At 43.7% G+C, this 25,576-nt stretch overlaps 1 protein-coding gene across 1 annotated transcript in view; it reads right to left on the bottom strand.

The window, feature by feature from the left end:
* Positions 1-25,576, bottom strand: part of plxna2 (plexin A2) — a 273,461-nt gene that overhangs the window by 160,375 nt on the left and 87,510 nt on the right. Inside the window, exon 4 of the mRNA XM_034696628.1 lies at positions 10,054-10,188. Coding sequence (XP_034552519.1) covers positions 10,054-10,188 — 135 coding nt within the window. The remainder of the gene's footprint in view (positions 1-10,053; positions 10,189-25,576) is intronic.

The following is a 25,576-nucleotide window of genomic DNA, read 5'->3' as shown; positions in this document are numbered from 1 at the left end:
GCAAACATGGAACCTGCTGTCTCATAAGTTGTTTTTCATAAATCACACTTCATTTCTCCTCAGTTTTAGGCCCAAGTTAGATACAACACTTATTTCATAACTCACATTGAAATGGCCCAAAATTCCACCATGGGTACAACAGGGGAATTAGTGTACATTCAAGAGCGACAAAGATATCTCTTATACCCTGTGGGATGTGGAAAAGTATTCCACATTCAGAGGTAAAAAAGGAGAATAGTCAGCATTATGATTTGTGAACCTCAGTAATGTGAAAAAAAGGGATTGTGGGAAATGACTTCAGAGGGAGAAAACTCTGAGACTTAACAGAGCTGCTTACTGAATTCAGCACATTCCACTGATTGGTCTTTTATCCTGAACGCTGCCTCTCGATTGCCCTCTGCACTGTATCGTAGGGGAGTTGGAAGTCTTTGTGTTTGGGGTGTCGCTGACGGACAGATTGGTGGGTTGCACAGAGATAAGGGTCAACGGTCAAAACCCTGGTCATGTTCGCTCTCTTGCAGCTGCAAACTAACCAGACTGCCCCTAGGCCAGTGAAGGGTCAAGGGGCAGCAAGGCAATGTTCGGTGAGGTGGTGGAAGCTGCCAAGAAGTCCATCATTTCTCAGCTGGAACAACAAACTTACAAAGTGGAAAGGAAAGAGGTACATGGACGAAGAAGACACAAAGACAAATCTTTGTTCCTGTGCATTTTTGTCTTTCTTTACTCATCAGTTGTGTCAATTCTTTTAGCTTGAAACTTTTCCAAACGTCTCTCCTCCACACCAGCTTTCTGTTTCTCAGAAGTAGTGGCTTAAAATCAGTATTGTGTATTTGGGGGGGTAAAACAAATCACCAATAAGGCTTGTAAGAACCTGCACACTTGAATCTACGCGTGAGTGGTCTGGACATAAGCCAGTCCAATCTGCTTGTTGTGGAGGGTGTAAACACTAAAACCAGGAAACAAAAGGCTCTCCACCAACACTGCTGCTGTCTGCACAAGCTGTAACACCTACAGTACACAGTGTAAAGCCTGGCCACAAGCCATCATGTGTTCCACGGCCATTAACACGTGAAATCAGCGTGTCATACACACCAAAGTCCTGCATAATGATGAACCAGTAGCATGTCAGCTAATCTAAGCCTGGACCAAGTGTGAATGAATCCTATTTCCTCCCGTCTTGATAACCACTCAACCCATTTCCTCCCAATCTAACCACATCAGCCAAACAAAGGTTCCTGGTGTGAGAGGGAGGAGGAGAGAGGGGGAGCCAGAGAACTCCAGGGGAAAGGAGAGTGGGGGTGCTTGGAGGGCGAACAGGTTGCAAGGAGGCCTCATACGCCCAAAAAAAAAAGGGGTTAAAAAAAGAAGGAAGAATCCATGCATGGATTTCAAATTTCACAGCTGAGCACCTGAAAGAAATTGCCAGGCTTGAAAAAAAAGAGGTGTTCCTTTCTTTTCTGATAATCTGTGAGCTGTAATGTTGCCGTTCCATACATGGAGCCGGGGTAAGGGAGGAAGGATGGCGTACGAGGAATCGGAGGCTGAGGGGGTTTAATGTTTGCTAAAGAGCTATGGGTGTGTTGGAGAGTGACAGCAGCACATGGCTGAACGCCTCTATAGGGGGAGGACCGAGTGTCTCTCCATGAAAGACGAGTCTGTTTTACAAGCCAGCTCAGTATCCCTCAGTTGGTCATGCTAGCGAGGATTTCACACTCATCCTTATAAAGAGTTGTCAATTAGAGGGCCACTATTTCACTGGGAACGCCATTAATTCTGTTAGGGCCTATTATGTACTCTTGTACGCTATAGCAGTAAAACATTACAAAAACCATTGAGCTCCATTACAAAGTCAACACCTGCCTCTTTCTTGGGATTTAATTAAGACGTGATAAAAACGTAGCCACTTCTTTTTTTTCCAGAGTTTTTTTTTTCTTTATGGAGGTGTTTTTAAAAAGCTTTTGAGGCAGAACTAAACCCACGCCACAGGTATCACTTCAAAACCCTTTCAGATGTTAAATCTTGATTGTTCCCCATGAATAATACATTACAGCCCGAGCTCGGCGTATACTGGCCACTGACCAAAGCAAGCGACATAATGCTGTCGCTGGTTCTCGACCGTGTGTGATGAGTGCTCGCTTGACTGCTGGGTGCCAGCGGCCGTAACGGCACAATGCGCCACAAAGGGAATGAAAAAGAGCCTCATAAAAATGTTGATAATCCAGGCCCCCAAAAGACCCCTATTCGATACTGGAGTGGTTGTCGCCATTTATCCCAGTGCGCTGCATTGTGTTGATAAACCAACAACAAAGAGAACGAGTAGCGCTTTAGGACTCATGTGGGGCACAGTGTCAGGCGTGCTCGTGTATCCATCGGTCGGTTTGAACTCAGAAACTGTAGCACTGCACACAAACACAGGACTTATCGAGGTGTCAGAGAAACACGTGACCTGAGCCGGCATGTGCAGGTTTTACATCCTGGAAAAAGGAAACATATAAGGTTGCAGGAGAGGAGAAAGGAGTGGTTGTTAATGAATGGGAGTGAGAGAGGGAAAGACACAGACTCCAGTTGGTGGGGATGAGGCCAGAACAAACACTCATGCAGATCCAGTGCTCTGAATTTGCATGAGCTGGCAAAAGCACCAGTGGTTTAGCTCTGCTCCAGCTGCCATTCACACATGAATACTCTTTCTACCTGTTTGATTAGAGCATCTCCTGGACTTGTAATGGCGTTACAGTATTACTGTAGGCACAGTGTATCCGTCTGTATGTAAAGTAGGGTTTAAAAGATAAAGGTTAAAGCCCCCCCTAGCTCTGCATGTAAAACCTAGGCAGATGTTATGTAGTACATACCCAAGCTTGCTTTTGTTACAGCAGAGGCAGATTGAAAGATATGCTATTCAGTTTGAAATCTACAGCTTTTGATGCAATATTAAATTCAGGGAGGTGTTGTAAGAAATTTCAGGGGGCATTTGGTATGACGCAGAAAGAGGAGAAGAAGAAGAAAAAAAGGAAAAAAAGGTGAGGGAAAAAGTCGAGGACGTGTCTGGAAGGCTGCTCGGCTGAATCTTGAGAAACAGCGATGACCTTTTTCTCTATCACTGCGTTCGCTGCCGGCGCTGCTTCCCAGCAAGTACCAAAAATCGCAGGATCGTTGGTCTAAATATAGAAGCAGTAACACACACACACGCACACATATACACACACACAACGCAACATGACTCAAACATGTGATCTGGCAGAAATCCACACTTTGGATCTTAAGAATCACAGGATGCACATGAACTGTTGGAGGGGCTTGGAGCTCAGAGTGCGAGTCCTGTGAAAATCCGGAGATGATGCAATGAGCCCTTTTTTCTCTTTTTAGGTTTTTCAATAGAAGCACCATAGTGGATATAAACAAACATCTGAGGATAGAACTTGAGATGAAAACCCACTGCCATGTGTTTCAGGACTGTCAGTAATGATACAGCACCCTACAGGAAGGCAAACACGCACACACACACAATCGCACATATGCACACACTCATACACCGCTCCTGGAGAAGAGAAAGTCAGTGAGCCAGGTCTTTTCATCAGTTCCACTGCGCTGCCTCGCACTGGGTCAATCTCAGCACATCATTAATATGGTGGATGCTATTGTCATTACATCTACAAAACAAAAGCACAGTTTAACATGGCAGCAGAACGGATCGAATATGAAACAGGGAGCTATTAAAATATGTTCAGGGGGGTGAGAGCACGACGGTGTCTGGTGTGGGAGTGTGAGGAAGAAACAAAAAAAGAGGGAGCAGAAAGTTCTTTCTTAGTGAAGAAAATCTATACATATGCAGTAGGTGTGATCTATATATGTGAGGGTGAGAGGAAAAGGCTACATGAAGAGCCTTCAAAAGCTCTATAGAGACTCCATTTGAATATTGAATGGGAGGCTGGTGCTCGCATGTGTCTGTAATTATAGTTTTTCCTCATGTGATTGCGAGAATCAGTGCATTATGTGGGTACCTATGCAAATGAACACAAACGAGAGCATGTGTGTGTGGTTGTGTGTGTGTGTGTGTGTGTGTGTGTCCGTGGGTGCTTGTATGCATGTTTGTGTTTACAATAGCCCTCACACATCCCACGATTCTCAGCTTCGCCACAACACACGCAGGCAGGTGTGAGGACGGGAGAGAGAGAGAGAGAGCGACAGCCCAGATTGTGGAGCACGGCCTCGCTGAGCAAATACTACTCACACTCCCTCTCCCAATTTCTCTCCCTCTCGCTCTCTCTCTCTCATTCACAGTCTGGCTCTCTCTCCCCGGGTCTATCTGTATTCTCTCTTTCCCACTGTGCCAAACACACAGGGCCTCTTTGTTATTCAGAGTAGGAAATGCAACTGGAGCCAAATCTGCCCTGCATTCTGTTTGATATCATCCCTCCTTTGTTCTTAGCGACTCCCATCACCATGTGCTTGGCCTCCGACGGCATCAGTCAGACACACGGGAACAAGCGGAGCTCAGACAACATGGATCCCGTGATGTCCTGGATGTCTGACTTCAAATGTTGCTCGAGGTGACATTTAGGCTCACGATTAGATAAAGGTCAAATAGATCTTCCTCTCTGCATGCCATTGTGTGAAAGGCCTGGTTTGAAGTCTGCGTCTCGGTCTTTTACAGCGTGGGGTGCTAATACGCTTTTGAAAAATACAACATGGTAGACTGTCACAAGGAGCGGATGTAACCACTTGGTTTAAAAAAAAGAAGAAGCAAAAGCAGGGGTGCACGAAACCGGTATTCTATCTGTGCCCAGCAGGGGGCGGCTTCCTTGTTTCCAATAGAATGTCTGACTGTATAAGAGTCAGTGAGAAAGGACAACAGACTAAACAAAACATGGACGTTGTCATCACTCAGTGGTTTCAGGAGAAGCTTTATGAAGCTCACAGATGACGATTGCCCAATTGGAAAAGCTGACTCATGTTAACTTCAGACTTATCAGGAAGCTGACAAAGAGGTGAAGCTCAGTTCATAGCCTGCTGCAACAAGCCCCTAATCACAACTCATAATGCTTAACTCCTTACCTTGTAATAATAAAACTGTATGAGTTATAAAAATGTTCAATCAGTACAGTTTTAATGTCGGAGGTAATAACCTTAAAATCACCGTAAATTCAAGAATATAAGTTGCATATATTACAGGATGTAGTTTCTGTTTTTGGGCTTCACCTGGTGGAAAATAGTTTCAACTGTATTCTGCGGGATGGTGTGTATTGGACAGCTTAATGTTTAGATGACATTAAAGGTCTAAAAAGTGCGTCTTACTGAATTTTACAGTAGGTATGAAGGCCCAAACCGTTGTTTGTGCAAGACTGTAAACATGGTACTTTTGGAGACAGAGCCTTCAGTGTGGCAGCCCCCACTCTGTGGAACTCTCTTCCTCCCGACATTCACAACGCCCCAACCCTGGACAGTTTTAAAAAAGCTGTAAAAACGCAGCTTTTCCTCAAGGCCTTTCCCCATTAGATAGTGTTTCCCCACCTACGCCCCAGACCCCCTACCTGACCCTGTGAAGGGGCCTTGGATTTCTTGAAAGGCGCTATATAAATACCAGTTATTATTATTATTATTATTATTATTATTATTATTATTATTATTATTATGTTTATGTTTATGTTTATGTTTATGTTTATGTTTGTGTGCTGTAAAATGGAAATTGGAACATGGGCTCTGATTTAATTTACGTAGCTTTTGGAAACAGCCTCAAGTGGACACTTGATAAACTGCAGTTTTGTGCACTTCTACATTGAATTTGGTTTTCATCTACCTCCCTACTTTTCTGTAGACTGATTCCCACAGTTAGCATATGTTCAATAGGATTATCATCTAATTAGCTAGGCAAATATCTCTTTGATTAATAAGGTCATTGTGTAAATTGTTGCAAAATTTAGATACAAACAAATTGGGTATGTGAAAAAAATTTGGTTGGCCAAAGTGACGAAGGGGTTTCATTGGAACAGCAGTCGAACACAGATCAGCTGGTCCAAGGAGATGTCTAATGCTGCTCCATCACACCACTCTTAACGGTGATGATCTTGTAGGAGAGGGACCAACATTTCCAAGCTTTGCATCCTCTGATGAGGCCCTGCGCACAGATGCTTTATGCCTGAGTTTCATCTGCAGTAGACTTGGTTTTGCTAGCTATGATGTCATATCTTATAGCATTCTTAAAGGAGTCATATTCCCCAAAAATTTGCACCACCTACAGCTTTTATAAGTTATACTCTTTCAATCATTGTTTGTTTTTTGTTTCAGATTAATTCAGAACAAGATCATGAAAACACCAATCCCCTGGTCACTTCTAGCTCCTAAAAACCAAGATGGCGACAGGTAAAATGCAGAGCTAATGATTGTTTTATATATGGTCATCTAAAATCTGTGATATGTGATGCATGTGGAACGGGATAACAGATATTAGTTTCATCCAGCTGGATTGATTAAACTGCCATGAGTGTTGACTCTATAGATTCTGTGTGAAAACGTTTCTTAAAAAAATGTTGGTTCCATTTCCACCAACAACGCAAGCACTTTCTATCAAATTTGCTAACTTGTATGAAAAAAGGATATATCAGTGTGTGTGCGGCCATGCCAAATCCCAATCCACTTACTCCACCAGGTGTGACTATCGAGTCGTATCCTTGAACATGCAGGGCTACATCCCCACAGTCGTTGATAGAGACTCAGTATGTTTGTGTGTGTGTGTGTGTGTGTGTGTACGTGTGTGTCTGTCTGCTTCGATCCTCCCCAACCCCTGGAGAGCAAAACAGAGGAGCCTACATGCTGAATACTAATAATATTCAGCAGCATCACTTCTCATTCAGATGACTAGCAGTTATGAGCCTGACATCAAAAGCTTGTTTCATCTGCAGAATAAGTGGAAATAAAGGATTCAGTAAATATGGGAGGCAGACTCAGAACAAACCCCTCTTTACTCCTGGAATCTGTGTCATGCATGCTGGAGTCATCACCTCACTGTTAGATTCATGTTAACATGAAAAGAACATGCGCATGATTGTTGCTGATACTGATGATATTCCAAATAAGGATTAGTCTCAAGGGCTGCTCCTTACTCGTCTACCAATGGTGGGTTGATAAAGAAAGCTGAGCAAGCTGAGGTACATTAGTCTGATAGTCAGAAAAAACAGCAACCCTTCAAAATCATTTAAGGAACTGTGGCTGTTTTCGAAAGGGCCTGCTACATACTACCTACTAATGTAGTTGGCAGTAGGTACTGCCTACTACATACTGCGTTTGAATTTAGTATGTAGTATGACTGCTCTGTTGGATCTGTGTTGCAGCAAGCTGAGCCAGACGTCATTGAATTGCCGGTTTCGGAAAGCAGAAGTAAACAACGGCCAAGCTAATAGCGAAACTGCTTCTTTAGCATCCACTTATGATTTAAAAAGTTAGGAAGATGTTTACATGCAATCTAATAATTTTCACATCACATAGTTCCCCCCTTCAAAAGAAGAAGAGAAAAGAAAAAGCAGAACGAGCGCTGTGCATTGTGGGAAACAATACGCAAGGGAGACTGGTCCGATGCATACTGTGAAATTTTCCCAAATCAGTAGACTCTTATTCACATACTCAGGGCTCTCAAGTCTCATGCATTGGGCGTGAGACACACGCATTTCAACCTGTTCACACGCTCAGACTTTGTATTTCTCACACAGAGTAATTACTAGGACAACGTCCACCAAGTTGCACCGCTTTTCCTTAAACTGTGGAACAGGTAGGAATCAAGTGGGTTTTCCGTAGAGTTCAGAATGAGCTTGCAATGCACCAGCTAATCAGAAAAAAGGAAGAAATATAGCTAACCAACAGCCAATCAAAAAATAGCATCACAGTATCCGGGTAAAACAACGCAACAATGCTACGTTCCAAAGAAAAGGATGCGCAACTTACTACTTTTCACAAAAATAAAGAGAGCAATCAATCAATCCATCAATCCATCCATCCATCCATCTATCTATCTATCTATCTATCTATCTATCTATCTATCTATCTATCTATCTATCTATCTATCTATCTATCTATCTATCTATCTATCTATCTATCTATCTATCTATCTATCTATCTATCTATCTATCTATCTATCTATCTATCTATCTATCTATCTATCTATCTAAATCTGGATAGTGACTATAATGAGAGGATACAATCCGCTGCCAAAATCTCACTCTGAACTGAGTTCAAAACTTGAGAGCCCTGAGCAGTATAAGAAAAGTGGCAGCATGACTTGTGTGAATAGTTAAGCTTTCGTTTTGAAGAGTCAAGATAAGCTCGCTGAAGTCTGTGAAGAGATGTGTGCGCTGCATTCATGGAACTAAGCAAATGAAGATCCTGTGCTTAGGATGTAGCAGCTACAAGCCAGGCTAGAGCTAGCTAAACAGGAGTACAGTTTGGATGGCAAAAAGATAAATAGTTAGTTGGAAAGATAAAGAGGAAGTATGTTTAACTGTGTTTGGTAGTGTTGATTCCTCTTGCTGCTGTTAATCCGTCACTTTTAGAATTATATCACATTTCCTGTTAGCACTGTCGTTAGCCTTCAGTTTGCTTCATGTGTAGGCCATAAAATGTGTATAATCAAGGCTCATTCTAGCTTCATGTTTCCCTGTAATGTCGCACAGTTTATTAATGACACTTTTAGTGTTATTTATTAGCACTGGAACCTGAAACAGTTTACAATCCCCAGACATCTAGGTGATTATCAGCTTAAGCTAACCACTTTTAGCCGTCTTTGAAAATCTTGAGTTTGAAGAAGCTCCACTAGTTGTACGATCAGATGGGTTTGGTAGATATACAATATATTGTAAAGTTAATGAAAGAAAGGAGCTGGTATTTGTCTTCATATTCATGCAGATATCATTTCTGTAATATGACTAAATAAGAGTTTCAGCAGTGATGTTGGTAAAAGTGAAGATTTGATTTTCAGGATGTGATTCTAATTGACATTGTTATATTTTTACTCTCACAGCAGGCATCTGAACAGTGTTTTAGATTTTTCTTTTTCTACCAGTGGAATAAAAATAAATCATACAAAACACAGCTGTGTGTTAGTCACAGATTCTGAGTGGTAAAAGGAAACAGCAGATTACAGTATATGTCCGCCTCCCTACAGAAATGGACACGAGTGTCAGAGCTCCTTCACACCACATTCGCCAACCTCGGCCGTCTCCTAACCTGTGATCTCTGTCCAGCCGGCTGTTGAGTGTGTTAAAAGAAGAGATAAGCAGAGAGGACGGCAATGTATCACCTCAATCTGACAGCCTTGCACGTCGTCTGTCTCTGGGGCTGCTGCGCTTCCACGCTCCCCTGCAGCTGCTCCTCCTCTCCTCTTGTCACTCCTTCTCCTCTTCTCATCTCTTTTTCTGTCCCATCATGTTTTCCCTCTCCTCTCATCTCCTCACCTTCACTCTCTCTGTGTCCTCCTCTACCCTTGTCGTCCTCGCCTCTTCTTCCTACTTAGTATGTCAGCTGCATTGATGGCTATCGGCTGCTTCCCACCCGCCCCGCAATGCTGTGTCACTTCATTAGAAGTGTGAAAGGATGACCTTGCACTCAGTCTCTCTTCTTCTCTCTGTGTCTCTCCCTTTACTCCGTCTAAGTCACACGCTCCTCCAGCTGTCCCTCTTTCCTTCATCACTCTTCCTCTCATCCTCTGCCTCAGCCAGCCGGCAAGTGCCCTTCATCTTTCTCTCTCACTCTCTTTCATTCTACCTTGTCTTTTCCCTGTGTCTCCATTTCATTCCTCCTCCCTGCCCTCATTGTTCTCCTTCATTATCAAACGCTGTCACAACGTCCCCCGCTGTGCCACCCGGGTTATTTATAGCTAACAGAGGGTGGTGCTGCTGCTGATGTTAAGAGGTGGGCCACATCAGGCCGTGCTGCAGCTCACACATACAGTCACACTTTTCCTGACATTTGTACAAACACACACACACAGACACCTTTAAGCCACACATGCTCCCGCAGAAAGGGCATGTGTATAACTAGCAAACACAAGTTAGCACGCGTGTTTCTCACCTGTCTCTCTGACATGACGTAGAGGTAGTTGCGGTCGAGGGAGAAGGCCATATCTCGCAGCACAGGGCTGCCGTCCTTGATGACCGCCATCGTCTCGTACTGGACGCCGCCGTGAGGAGGCCCGTCAACACGAATCTGAGAAACACAAACACAAACAGGTCAATGATTGCTATTTATACCAGTGTGGCAGCAGGAAAGGGGAAAACAAATGGAGAGTGATTGACAGGTGAGACAGGCGTGGGTCAAACAATATTTGCAAGACAATCTATCATTGTCAGAAAGCAACTGGGAGAATCAGGCAGGAGGAGATACTCCAGTTGGACAGTTTGGATATGTTGAAGTTCCCACGAAATGAAATGAAAATCCAAAATATCTCAGAATAATCATTATCAAAGTCAAATGTATTCTTGATGATATTTTTGAGTTAGCTTTTCTGGAAAAACAGAAAAAAAAAAAGATGAGTCATCATTAGGGGTGAGTATTGCCAAGAACCTCATGATATGATACGCATCACGATACTTGGGTCACGATACGATAGTATCACGATATCACAATATTGTGATATATTGCAATATTCTACTCAGTAAACTAAGAAAAAGTATGGATAGTGTATGTAAATCACACAATATTACTCAAAATTGAAAGGACAAATTAAGTCAAAACTATTTGATTGAAAACAACTTTTCCACTTTATTGTTTTTGAAATACTGAAGTTGTATTTTAGCTCAACTCGGCTAAAATGTGAATTTTTATAATTACAAAAATAACAATATTAAGACTTGAAATATCGTTATAATATTGGAGGTCAAAGTATCGTGATATATTGCTGTATCGATATTTTTTCACACCTCTACAGTCATGGCCAAAAGTTTTGAGAATGACACAACTATTAATTTTCACAAAGTCTGCTGTTTCAGTTTTTATAATGGTAATTTGCATATACTTCAGAATGTTATGAGGAGTGATCAGCTCAACTGCAATTAATTGCAAAGTCCCTCTTTACCTTGAAAATGAACTTTATCACCAAAAACACATTTCCACTGCATTTCAGCCCTGCCACAAAAGGACCAGCTAACATCATTTCAATGACACACAGGTGTCACACACATTAACACAGGTGTGGGTGTTGATGAGGACAAGGCTGGCGATCAATCTGTCATGATTTAGTGACTGGACACTTTAAAAGGAAGATGGTGCATGACACCATTGTTCCTCATCTGTTAGCCATGGTTACCTGCAAGGAAACACGTGCAGCCATCATTGCATTGCACAAAAAGGGCCTAACAGGGAAGTTTATAGCAACGAGTAAGATTGCACCTCAGTCAACCGTCTATCGAATTATCAAGAACTTCAAGGAGAGAGGTTCAATTGTTGCCAAACAGGCTCCAGGGCGCCCAAGAAAGTCCAGCAAGCGCCAGGACCGTCTCCTGAAGGTGTTACAGCTGCGGGATCGGGCCACCACCAGTGCAGAGCTTGCTCAGGAATGGCAGCAGGCAGGTGTGAGTGCATCTGCACGCACAGTGAGGCGAAGACTTTTGGAGGAAGGCCTGGCGTCAAGGAGGGCAGCAAAGAAGCCACTTCTCTCCAGTAAAAACATCAGGGACAGACTGATATTCTGCAGAAGGTACAGGGACTGGACTGCTGAGGACTGGGGTAAAGTCATTTTCTCTGATGAATCCCCTTTCCGATTGTTTGGGTCATCTGGAGGAAGGCTTGTTCGGAGAAGACGAGGTGAGCGCTACCATCAGTCCTGTCTCTTGCCAACAGTGAAGCATCCTGAGACCATTCATGTGTGGGGTTGCTTTTCGGTCAAGGGAGTGGGCTCTCTCACAATCTTGCCTAAAAACACAGCCATGAATAAAGAATGGTACCAGAACGTCCTCCCAGAGCAACTTCTCCCAACCATCCAAAGGCAGTTTGGTGATGAAGAATGCCTTTTCCAGCATGATGGAGCACCTTGCCATAAAGCAAAAGTCATAACAAAATGGCTCGGGGAACAAAACATTAAGATTTTGGGCCCTTGGCCAGGAAACTCCCCAGATCTTAATCCCATTGAGAACTTGTGGTCAATCCTCAAGAGGCGGGTGGACAATCAAAAACCCACAAATTCTGACAAACTCCAAACATTGATTATGCAAGAATGGACTGCCATCAGTCAGGATTTGGTCCAGAAGTTGATTGACAGCATGCCAGGGAGAATTGCAGAGGTCTTGAAAAAGAAGGGTCAACACTGCAAATATTGACTTATCGCATGAATTCTGTGTAATTCTCAATAAAAGCTTTTGATACTTATGAAATGCTTCTAATTGTATTTCATTGTACCATAGAAACATCTGACAAAAACACCTAAAAACCCTGAAGCAGCAGACTTTGTGGAAATGTAATATTTGTGTCATTCTCAAAACTTTTGGCCATGACTGTAGTCATCATGTGTTCAGGGCAGATTCTATGCCCAAATAAGTGCTGTCTCAAACTTTCAGGTAGGCTGCCTCCCTGATGACGCTCAGGAACAGGCTAGCCAGCATATAAAAATACAACACAAGTGTTCATTGAGCAAAAAGATTTAGAGCTCTGTATATTCACTGGCTCCACTATTGGTCATAAACCCCGCCTCCCTCATGTCAACCATAGACTGTAAATAAAAATGGACAGCGTTGCTCCGCCTCTTCCCGTTGTACAGTTCTGAAGCCAAAAAATCCCTCTCCTGGGCGCAGCCATTGTGCAGCCAGAGCCTGTGAAGCCTTTGTAATAAGCTCCGCCCTACAGCGTAACGTCACAAGACGCTGTGTGTCCTTTGAAGTTTCGTTCTACGGCGGCTGTGAATCAAAGGAAACCCGGAAGTAAAACCCAGTTTTTTAAACTCTAATAACTAACGAAAAATAAACTTTTCAGAAAAAAGAGGCCTTGAACACAGAACAGTCAAATACTAACTACATATCACCACAGCATACGGATGTGAGAAACATTCATACGACGTGTATTTATTTTTTAAAGTTTGACTGCTCCCCCATTCAAATGAATGGGGGAGACGGATTTTTTGACCTATACTGCAGCCAGCCACCAGGGGGCAGTCACACTGCTGAAAGCCTCACCACCAGGGCCGTATCCGGCACGCTTGATGTCAACAGATGGAACTTAGGATAAGGATTCAAAGATTCAAGGATTCAAGGATTCAAGGATTCAAGGTATTTTATTGTCATACCAATACAAGCTGTCGCATGATATGGAATGAAATTTCGTTTCTCAGGTCCCGTATTAAGCCAAAAAAAGAACATACAATTTCAAACTATGAGGTCAAACTATGAAGTCAAATTACACGTCAAATACATCTTTCTCAGACTTGGTTTCGGTCTTTATAGTTAATGCTTATAAAAAAAATTCAAATAAAGGAATGAGCTTTTCAGACCAAAGCCAGGATTTTGCTAGAAAATATGGGCTTCAACATGAGTATTAATGGGATATCCTTAGCTTTTGGAGCAAGCCTCTAGTGGACATTTATTGAACTGCATTCATTTTGCACTTCAGCTTGGCTTCACTTTTTAACACCTGAGCTTGCCGCTTGGTTGGTTGGTTCCAGCCTGTTTTTTTTCCTTATGTAATAAATAAGGAAAGCCCTGATTAAATGACTTTCCTTTACTTCCACTCTAACTGCTAAAAATGTGCCAAACTCATTAGAGGATATTGTGTTTTGTTGTATATGTCATCCCCCTCTGATTCAATGTAGGATGAGGTTACAACAACTGTTAAGAATTATTGCCTGACATTATTAGACCTTTGTGAAACCCTAGCTCTGTTTTCCTTTCCTCTTTCTCCTGATGAATGATGCATTCCCACAGCAACACTTTGAACTTCAGGCCAAGACCACCTCACTACAACAACAGTGGAAACGCAGAGTAATGACTTGCATGACATACGTGACCCGCACTGACCAGAATGGACCAAAAGCTCGCCCTGTTTTGACTTTCTTCCACAGATTAGTGTGGACTTTTAAATAACCAGGGTGGTAAATCTTGTGGGGTGGCATGGGGCTTCTGAAGGTGGGCGTGGGAGGTGTCTCTGTGAAGCCACATGTCAACAGGCCCTCCTTCTTTCCATGAAAACTGATGTCTCTATCATCTGTCCATCTCCGCCTGCCTTCCTCCACCCAAACATCCATCTATCTATTGAGACGGTGACAGCAGCAAAGAGCAGCTCCCCTCTCTATAAAGCATCACAGAGGGGAAAGTCAAGGTCACATGTCTGTCAAAGGAAGATCAACTGCGGGGGAGGGCGGGGTTTGATAGCGAATGAGCACACACACACATACACACACACAAGCCTTGATGTATGGGTATGAATGTGTGTCAAATTGCAGAATGGTGGAGTAAAAGAAACATGATGTAAGTTCAGCACAAAGCCCCCCAAAGCTTTGCCTTCAAATCTTGAGGGTTAGCCGAGTGCAAGACAGCAGGCGGCACAGTCGAGGGGCAGAGCTTAAAGTGGCTGAGGCCCTCCACGGCTGACCTACGTCCGACCTCTGCAGGCTAATCCAAACAACAAAAAAAGAAGACATATGTGAAAACCATATGTAGGAGGAGAAAAGGCAGGATGTGGGGGCCGTGCCAGTCTTCATCTGGTTACTGACACTGCAGTGCAGAGGGAGTCCTCCGCAAATACGCTCATCCATAAAGCATGTCGGTGCGCAGCCAGACCAGCGCTGTTCTGCTCACTACTGTGTCAGTGTGTGGGCGTGTGTGTGTGTTTGTGTGTGCGCTTGCACCCGTAGGAGCAGTCTGTCATGCTGTGATATGTGTCCTAGAGGGCCGCCACTGGGATCACAAGATAGCCCGACCTTCCCCCCCACACGCCGGCAGTTCATCTGAATCAGATTGCTATCACACACACAGGCTCTCAACGCCGTCCAGGGGCCTCTACATTCACATTTGGCTCTGGGACACACACTCAAAACACACACCAGTGTCTGAGAGCAGGTCCAGAACAAAACCTTGAGTCTCCAGGCTGGGGTTTTGTTTCAGAGTGAAGCGAAAACAAGAACACAGCAGGCAAAGCGATTATGATTAGTGAAAAACAATGGTGGTGGGATCCATTTTTACATGATCGCTGCAGCTTTATTTTTTAGTGCAAAATAAGGCTCAGATCTCTCATTTGCATCATCAAGCTGCAGGAACATTAACAGACATTACACTGTATAACGTGCTACCAAAACTAGACATAGGATTGGTGTTTGCATGATCTTGTTCTGAATTAATCTGAAACAAAAAAACAAACAATGATTGAAAGAGTAGAACTTATAAAAGCTGTAGGTGGTGCAAATTTGGGGGAATATGACTCCTTTAAGAATGCTATAAGACATCATAGCTAGCAAAACCAAGTCTACTGCAGATGAAACTCAGGTATAAAGCATCTGAGTGCAGGGCCTCATCATAGGATGCAAAGCTTGGAAATGTTGGTCCCTCTCCTACAGGACGGCCACTAGGAAGAGTGGGGTGATGGAGGAGCATCAGGCATCTCCTTGGACCAGCTGATCCATATTCGACTGCTATACCCATGAAACCCCTTCGCCACTTTGGCCAACAAAGCACGCCTTTAAATATATGCAACCATCACCAAGATCTGCACCGTCAAAGCTCCACCACCACACACCAGGCTGACTGGCAATGGCAGGGTATGGGGCTTGATACTCTGGCAACATCCATCAGGTGAGCTGTTACACACTCCTTGGTGGATGCTGACTTCCAAGGCGACTGTCCTGCTGTGTATGTTGACCAAAACCTTTATGAGGTCTGACGAGCGCCGGCCCCAGACGGACCAAAAACACAGATGTGTTCTCGATGTATTTCCTGGGTTTCTTTTGCAAAGTTCAAAGTTCAAAGTTCTCCATCTCTCCTCCTTTTGTGTGCACTTTTCCTCCCCTTAGATCTCATACTGAGAAAATAGTGTAGTCTGAAACACTCAAGCATCCCACTGTGGACACACATTGACACCCAGTTGCTTTTCACATTAAGAAGCTGCAAATCTTTCAAAGTGTGTTACATTCACACATAAGCAGACATCAACACACACATCTGTAGAGTATAGTAAGGAAGTGCAGAAAAGTGCGCGTGTGTGTGAGGCATGTTAGTTGAATGTGAAGTAGTTTGCAGGCCAGGCTCACCTCTGGGTGGGCGAAAGACACACATGAAAAAAAAAAAAAACCCTGAGCAAGTAAATGGAGAAACCAGTGGACCAAAAATAATTCAGTCAAAAACTCCATCTGTTTACCGCACTCCCTCACTCACTCACTCCCACGCTCCGATCCTACCAGCCTGCAGTATCCACCACCTGAGTAAGCGACTCTGCAGCTCAAAACATTCATTTCCTCAGCATCGCTTTTCCTCCAGCTCTGCCCTCTCAGGTACTTAGAACTATCCCCTCTCTGCCCCGTTTGACCCTGCATTATTTATCAGGCTGGGCGAGAAGCCTGGTAACAGGTTGGAATCATACCCTCAAGCCCGTCTGCCCCTCTATTTCGGGAGGACCCGTACGCTGAAACGAGCCCCAGGCGCCCCAGAGAGCTGCCCTCGCCGTGCCCTGATCTAACACACTCCCTCGTTTCAACACCACAGCCATTAGCCGGCCTCTCTCTATCACCGGCGTCAGGGTGCTACAACTGAGTAAAGTGAGGCAGGAGCGGGGAAAAGGTGAGGATGTATGAGAGTGTTGAGAAACATTCTCCATGTAACCCAGGAGGCTCTGCTGCCTGCGTGGTTACAAATTGAGGAAAGGAAACAACAAGGCGTTTTTAAAAAGTAGGAAAATGATGATCAGGAACTTGTTGTGATAATCGCACTGAGTATATCGTATGGCTCAAATACAAACAAGTCCAAACAAACAAACACAGGACTAAAAGCTGATTCATTCTTCTGTGTTGCCCCTACTCAGCAGGGGCTGACACGGACATGAGCCCCACATACTTGTGCGTCGATGTGTCCATGTAGCGCAGCAATTCTACGCCGAAACGCTTGAGGGCAGTGTGGTCCCTCTGGTAGCCGGTCGCCCGCTTCCGGCCCCGCTACGATCTTTGTTTACTTTTCCACAGAGATTCAGAGCATGTTATGTTAATCTACAGCTGATACATGTTGCTGTTTATCATGCAGACATGATTACATGAAGAATAGAGAGGAGGAGATGAAATATAGGGCCGATGTGCAGCCAATGAGCGGGGATCCTGGAAGTGCTGTAAATGCAGGATCAGCTGCCAAGTGGACCAATCACAGGACTTGTGGTCTGCGTCAATTCTACAAGTAGTTACGTTTTGTAGGAGATGCATGTCAGCTACGTGTGTAGGCCTCTGCGTAGGTACGGGAGCTACAGCGTAGGCTACATCGTCGATTTGACTCAGAAGTATAAATGAGGCTTAAAGGTGACATATTATGCTCTTTTTCATCAAAATATATTGGTCTAAGAGGTCCCCAAAACATGTCTTTAAAGTTTATGCTCAAAAAACACTTTGAAATCAGATTTTGGTATCCCTGTAAACCCCTCTTTTTCAGCCCTGCTCAGAACAGGCTGTTTTCTGTGACTGTGCCTTTAAATGAGAATGAGCTCTCTGACCACGCCCCCTCAGGAAGTGGATGTGCCCTCGGCTCTCCAGCATGTTGATCTAATGTTTACATGTTGGCTGAATATACACGGCTGCTCACAGACCCGCGTTACTTCAACCCTCTGAATCTGATCCAGAATCTGATCCTGACGGAGAGGCGCCTGCAGCAGGACCTTTCTGAAGGATTGGTCACAGATTTTGTGTTTCTTGTTGTTTTATTTGTCAGTATGTCGACGGGTGTCTTCGTACACAGCTACAAACATGTAGCTATGTGGCTATGCTAACTAGCGCTAGCACTTTTCCATGAAAAATAAAAATCATCCACTAGATCTTCAAATCTGCAGATGTGGGGAGTAAAACCGACCTTTGTGTTTATTAAGACAGGCTACAACTAGCATGCCTCCCTCCTAAGCTCCTTGTTAGCACACATGTGTGCAGGTAATGAAAAACAGAGGAGGGGTTGATTTGTATTTCATACAGTCTATGGTCTGAACAAGCTCCGAGCTCTGACGTCTCGTTTCAGCACACATTTACAGAAAGGTGGAGAAATCAGAACAGGGGCAGAATGGATTTTTTTCATTTTGGGGGGGTTGTAGACATGCCAGGGACACGTATTTCAGGTAGAGAACCATTAAAAAGTCGATTTTGCATGATATGTCACCTTTAAGGATTAGGGATAAAATAAATGTCTCCAGGAGTCACTGAGTCCAAGAACTTCTCAACCAGCTAGTTATAAACCATGGAGCACATGGAGGGTTACCATATTTAAAAATCCAAACCTTTGTATTATACTTTCTGGTACCGACACAAAGTCTTTCCTGTGAGAGTCCAGACTACACAGAGAGAAACCTCTCTCTAAAAGATGTGTAGTAATATTTTTCTACTTTAAAGTGAGGGCAAGTTCCCAGGCTGCCACATAAAAAGACCTAAAGCAGGGAGTTTTGTTTTTATGTACAAACTTTATGTCACAGCACCTAGTCAGGAAAAAGCGACAGGGAGACGAGGGGGGGAGGATTGGCCGGCAGGGAAGCAATGGCAGCCGCATCAGAGGCCTCCCCTCGTGGCTACAAGGGCCTCTGCCAGCAGGATGCTTTTGATCCGACCATGTAAGCACCCTGGAAAAACGTTTGAAGAATGACCAAACTCCAATTCAAATTGCCCTTATCCCTTCTTTCTCTTTCCCTCTCTCCCTCTTTGCCTTGGTCTCACTGGTTTTGAACACAGTGCCAGACTCTGGGTCCCCGACCGTGTGAGTCTCTGCGAAGCAATTTGCTGAGTAAAAAGTGCTGAATAAATCCAGGGTACAAAAAAAAATGCATTGAATTTGTGTTTGCAGAGAATTGTGGATACTGCTCTGAAGAGATAGAAGGGAGAAGGGAGAGGGGAAGGTAAAAATGTAGTAACCCCTACATAAAGACACATACGCATAATGTGGAAATGACCTTTAATACAACAGTCCTGCTCTGTACGAGAAGGAACCGAGACGTAAATAACCGAGTTCAGATCCAGTTTCAAGAGGAAAAAAAAATCTAACATAAGCACGTTTTAAAAGAAAAACATAGCGAGCAATGATTTTCTGATTTACAGATTTGGCCTCTGCTTTACAGCTCGTCTCCAAGTGTTTGTTCAACATTAACCACTCAATTTGAAAAGAATGTTTCTCCTTTAATGGCTGCAGCTGCTAACTATTACCTGAGAGCTGCTTTCTTTTCACATTTGGAAAGAAGCTATTTTCTGACCTTAGCCTTGAGGGAGGTTTGCGTTTCTGAAACAGGACACTCACGAGTGCAGGTGGCTGCCAACACCAATACTGATCCATGTGAGGGTGAGCATTATTCTACCAGCATATTTCATCTGGCAGAGCGGAGCGTAACCCACGCACGGGAACCTTTTTACCCAACCACAGTGGTGAAAGCACGTTCAGCACTAACACCTTGTACCAGGATAGGATTAAGTCAAATTGTAGGTCCTCCACCTACACTGAGTACAAGAATAGAATAATGGGAGATGATTTTAGGGAGATTGTGCTTTGATGGCTAAAATTTGGAAGCACATTCTGCATGAAGTGAGAGAAAAAAAAGGAAGGAGAGAGAGCGGAAAGTGCAAGTTGAACTCCTGAATAACCTTTCTGGCAGCTATCTCCTGCATCTAAACTAATCCAGATCAACAGTCTTGGATGTTAAAGTTTATCTGGCTGATCCAATGCACTGGATTAGATTCCACACAATCAGAAAACAACCACTCACTCTCTCAAAAGCGACCTCTCACAGAGACCTTGACAAGGCTCTGCTGAAGAGAGAAGGAGCTTTGTAGTCCAGCCGTGCATACTGGAACAAAACAAGAAAGACAGGTCAGAGAGACCTGACAATGACCATGATAAACCGGATCCAATCACATCCAATACATCTGATGGGTCCAATCTCAGCCTCTGTACATGGCCTTGGATGTGATGTTGAGATTGGTCGGTACCTTGGGCCGGATGACAGGTGACAGACGGCTGACAGCGTTTTTAAGAGCCAGTGAAGCTTGTCAGGAGTCGTCCATGATTTGAAAGGCTTTTGTGACAGCCGGCGGGTGCCATCATCACAATGGTTTTGCATCGCAAGCACAACTTGAAGATAGGAAAAAGTAATTTTCCCCATTGTCTCAAGCCATCAAAAGTAAACACCTATCAATGCTTAGGACTCTGCTCTGGGTCTTTGGTAAACGCTGTGTTTAAGGCAGAAAAAGAAGCACTATGTCTTCAAGCATGGGGAGATATCTGTGCACAGAAAGGACAAAGGTGCAGGAACACAAAGGCGGCGGGAGACTGGGCTCAAGTGATAAAATGGTAAATGCACTAAATTTATATAGTGCTTTTCTGGTCTTCCAACCCCTCCAAGCACATTTACATTAAGTATTAAATTCACCCATTTATAAACTGACAAAGGCAAAGGCTGCTATGTAAAGTGCATATCCTCCCATCAGTGCTAATCTAATCACTACAACATTCACACACTGCAGGTTGTGCCTTTGAGGGTGATTTAGGGCTCCATGTCCTCCCCTAGAACACTTCAACATAGGCTATAGTGCACAACCTGGGGATCAAACCGCTAACCTTTGAAGAAATGACTGCCTGACAAAGCACAAAGCACTTAACACTGTTTAGATACAGCAATAGTTTAGTATGGTTACTATTAGCATTTGTTAAGTAATGCTTAAAAAACTATGTTACTGTGGTGCACTTAAGCTTTTGCAAAATTGCAAGTGCTAGCTTAAACCCCCTCAAGTATATTAGCTTTTACACGCATAAGCATTATCTCGACACAGCTCTATGCTGGTGCTCTCCCTGCCTTGCCTTTTTATGTATGCACATGGAAGGGAGGAGAGGTGTGCTCTTCCCACCTCAGGATTGGGTTTCTACATATGCACATGGAAGGGCAGGGAGCTCTCAGAACATAATGCAACATATATAACATGCAAGTTATACATCCTTTTTACGAGCGGTCCAAACTTAAATACATGTGTGTTGGATTTAGGGTTGTAAAGAGATGTAAAATTTCCAGGAAATTTCCATGGGAATTATGGAAATATTCCAAATTGGAAACTTTCCATGGGATTATGGAAATTTCTGGGAATTAACTGGTAATTGAGGGTAATTTAATGGAAAGGTATCATATCCAAGCATAAATAATTGTTTTGTTATAAGCAGACATCCATCCAAAATAGAAATCATCTGTGCTTCATGTGAGGGAGGAATGCACAGTGCATGTAGGGGACGTGGTCTCAATAGCCCTGCAGTAAGCAGTGTGCTATGTGCATATGATTGAGGAATAGCATAGATATTCAACTGTACTTGCATGAAATCTGGTTGTTTTAGTCAGGATTATGCTAAAATATATTTTCCCCAACTATATTTAAGTTCACTATTAAGAGCCAACCTTCAATGTAGTCAATTCCTGGTTTATTCCCATAAACTCACGTTAATTCCCATGGAAAGTTTCAAACTTTGAAAACTCCCAGAATTTTGCAACCCTAGTTGGATGAGAGTGACTGGTGAACAAGTGATCCAGACTAAAGGGACTTCTAAGGCTAGCACGTCCTGTACAAAACTGTGCAAACGTCAGCTCATGTATCCAAGGCTCCATCTGATTCAATCTGATGCTTCTGAAAAGTTTTTGTCTAATTGTATGACAGCCAGCTTTTTGCAAAGTGTCCACCAGACATATTCATATCCCAGTAAAGACGTGGTACAGCTCTACTTTAGTGTGGGAAGAAACCAACGCACTCAAAGGAAACCCATAAGAATACTTGCAGAGTATGCAAAAGGCCAAAAATAGATTTGAGTCTAACACCTTGCTGTGAGCCTCTGCAGAAAGCTATTCAATGTAATGTCTGTGTACATGTATGTGAGTTTCAATACTCCATGTTACATGGCAGTGTGAAAGAATGGTGGCACTGGGGTATGAGTAGTGCTGACAGATCCACTGTCCATCCCCCTGGGAGATGGATGTGTAATACCCAGCCTCGGATGCAGTTGCTCCCTTTGGGCGCGAGTTTGGGCTCCATCAGGGTGAGTGGACTGGTAGTATGAGTCACCGTGGGGATGTGGGGGGTTCATCATCCACACAACGCAGCAAAAATTCACAAGGCACACACACAAATACACACACATGACAACAGATACAAATCAACTGGCTGTATTCCACAATTGGCAGAACACTGTGTACCAAACAGGCTCATTGCTGCATCTCTATCTGTGTGCATGTCCGTCCTGGAAAGCCAGCTTGAAATGTAGCAGAGGGTTTTTGTATTTCTTCTTTTCAAGTGGAATGGGTTTATAGTATTCAGTTGCTTATATATATATGTGTGTGTGCGTGTATGTGTGTGTATGTGTGTGTCTTCCTTTTCTCTCACTTTCTTTTTCTGCGCACTAGGAGAAAACATGGAGCCTCTCTCCGCCTCGATAACGCATCTAATCCATCACCGGTGTCAGGCTGAAGAATTCTGGTGTCAGTAGCGAGCGGCGGGTAGAAATGCTCTGCGTGCATTTGTGTGTGTGTGTGTGTGTGTGCGATGGCTCCCAGCAGCCCAGCACACCGCCTCTTTTGTTCCTCTTCCTGTTGTACAATATATGCTCCCATAAGGCGCATGTTAGCCCGCTTGCTTATACGCGTTACATGTCAATTCCCATCGGGCAGACTGAGGCTGGAGAGGGATCTCTCTTGGGGATGGTGAAGGAGAGGAACACCAGAAAGCAAAGAAGGGAGAGGATGGGAAAGTGAACAGATGTAGGGATTGAAGGAAAGGTAAGATTCTAGATGGGATTTCATTCTTTTTGGGAGTTGGTACAAAATAACGACACAGCAATATACTGTTTTGTGATTCAACAAAGGTTGAATATGACTCTAGATTTCCCTCCCAATTTGACTCACCGTGCCACTACTTCATGACTCCATGTGGTGACGCTAATGACATGAATGAGGGGAACATGGACGACAGTTAATTGGCTGAAAAAGAACATGGCAGCTGCATAGCACAAGAAGAAGACAGCAGGTTGTCAGACAGCAGTGGAAAGACTCTAAGAGATGTGCTTGCTGCTTTAAAAAGAGAATTAAACCTCAGTGAGAACTTTGCAGTCCACAGAGGTTGTACTCATCTGGCTGGACCTGCTGTGCTGATGTAGCATTATGTCATTCGTGACATAGATGATCATGGCGGACCGCAGCAAGCTAACGAAAGTTTGGCACAGTGCAACGCATGTGGCAAAGTCATTTCATGCAATGGAGGAAGCAGGTCCAATTTGACAAAGTGTTTACTCCAACACGGCTTGAATTTGAAAGATGCACTGTGTGCTCCTGTTCACAAAAAAACGCCCCAGACACAGTTAGCAGTATCAGCTGTGGGAATGTCTGGTCACACTCAGGCACAGGACACAGTTGAGGTCAAGTTTGTGTTTGTATTGAGGTAAACGAATCACGTCTACAAATGTTTCAAATATATATTTGTTAGACACGATTTCAAGATTTCAGAGAGCGAGCCCAACCTCTAGTTACAACGAAGAGACCCTGTCTTGTTGAAACTCTGTTTATACTTTAGACTTTATTGTCCCCTTGGGGAAATTCTTTTCCACAGCACCTTTCTGCATTTCCACAGACATAGACAATCACAAGAACATACACTGTGAGCTCAACAAACTATCCACAAATACATCAACACTCAGACAAAGTTGTATCATTCAGCGAGGCCTTTTGTTCAGGCTCGCTATAAAAGCAGGGATCAGGCTCTTGCCAAGGTGAGCCCTTCTGAACCTCAGTGCTCTGTACCTGCATCCTGAGGGGAGTGGGATGAGGTAGGTGTTTAGTGGATGTGTGATGTCCTGTTCTATTGAGGTTGCAATGCGTATGACGGCCCTGTTCACTTTTTCAATCTCAGAATCAAGAAACAGTAACAACTGGGATTGAGAAGCGGAAGCGGACTGAAATTAGAATCGGAATACATCCATCCATCCATTTTCATCCCCTTATCCAAAATCGCGTTGCAGGTGCAGCAGTCTAAGCATTCCAAATCCATATCAATAAATCTAACACGGTTCCCAAGCCTAGCAGCAGTTATTTCATATTTTGGTCCAGGCACAATAAAGCCCATTAATATGCCTCTCCACTCTTTATGATGCATATAACACTTCATACACTATATTTTCTCATTTGCTTGAGACTGTACACAAATCACACATAATCTCCATTCATAGGACCTATTTTTCGAGCATCATTGATTGTCAGTGAATATCAAAAGCAAACCTCCACTTAAACTGATTCCCAGCCAGCCTTAACAACCAATCTTACAGCAGCCGTCTCTGTAATAGCTCCATCCAAGACTCATTCAATTCCATTTCAGCTCTGTAATATTGCCATCACATAACTCACTCCCCTAAACATGATTATATCAGCACTTTCCTGTTTGCCCCCGAGTCCAAATAGAAACCAGAGACCTCACTGCACTGGGTTCTGTGGTGGGATGAGATCAGGCCTCGGCTTTAATCAGCCCAAACACACATATTAAGCACCCCAGCACAATGCGAGGCCTATATTTAGCTCCACATTAAAACACTGCGCAGGGGCCAGAGTGTTGGTGATGGAGGGGGGCCAAGGAGGTTCAGAGAGAGCACAAAACGGAGGGATGTGGTGGGAGGGATTTTCTGCTTAGCCTTCAAAAATGGAGGTTTGCCAGTGCGGAGAAGCCACTGCTTCTACTCAACTGGCACTGGGATAGTGAGAGAAAAATGGTTTGTATACTTGAAACTAAAGAGCTGATTCCACAATAAGTTTCCCCTCTATTGGCTGACCCAGCTGCAGAAAGTCCATAACAGCAAGAGAGATGAGGGAATAATTCAGAGAGTGGGAATGAAAATTGGCAGAAAGTGTAAAAAGGAGGTGAGAAAAAGACTCAGTATTGTTGCAAAAGAGGCACAGCTGCGTTCACACCCCCACTATGGTGATGACAACCACTGGTTAAAGCGTCTGGAAATTTGGCATGAGGTAGTAACAACGTAATATTGAATTATGAAAGATTTGTTAATCATCCACTAAAATCGGAGAAAAACTAAACTTTTATAACCAACACAAAGATTTAAAGCTGGGGTTGGTAATCAGATTTAGATACACTTTTTGTCATACTGGTTAAAATGATCTTTATGTCCTGATGGCAATCAATACATGATGTGTTCCTAAAAAAGAGTGAAAAAAAAATGCTATCTACAGCCAGAGTAAACCTGGGAAAACACTAACCAATCACCGTTTTTTGGCTCCCCAAATTTTAAACCAATCAAATCCCGTCCTGCCGTTCTGCCCTCCTCCTGCGCGTACATTTCCCCGGCGTTCACTCCTCCGAGTCCCCGTCTCCTGCGTCTACTTCCCCTGACTCTATTTACTGCCCCTCTCGCTCGTCCTCGGGCCTGTCCCC

Source organism: Notolabrus celidotus, chromosome 11, assembly GCF_009762535.1.
Source record: "Notolabrus celidotus isolate fNotCel1 chromosome 11, fNotCel1.pri, whole genome shotgun sequence".
In the NCBI taxonomy this organism is placed as follows: domain Eukaryota; kingdom Metazoa; phylum Chordata; class Actinopteri; order Labriformes; family Labridae; genus Notolabrus; species Notolabrus celidotus.
This window is presented reverse-complemented; position numbering and strand designations above follow the sequence as displayed.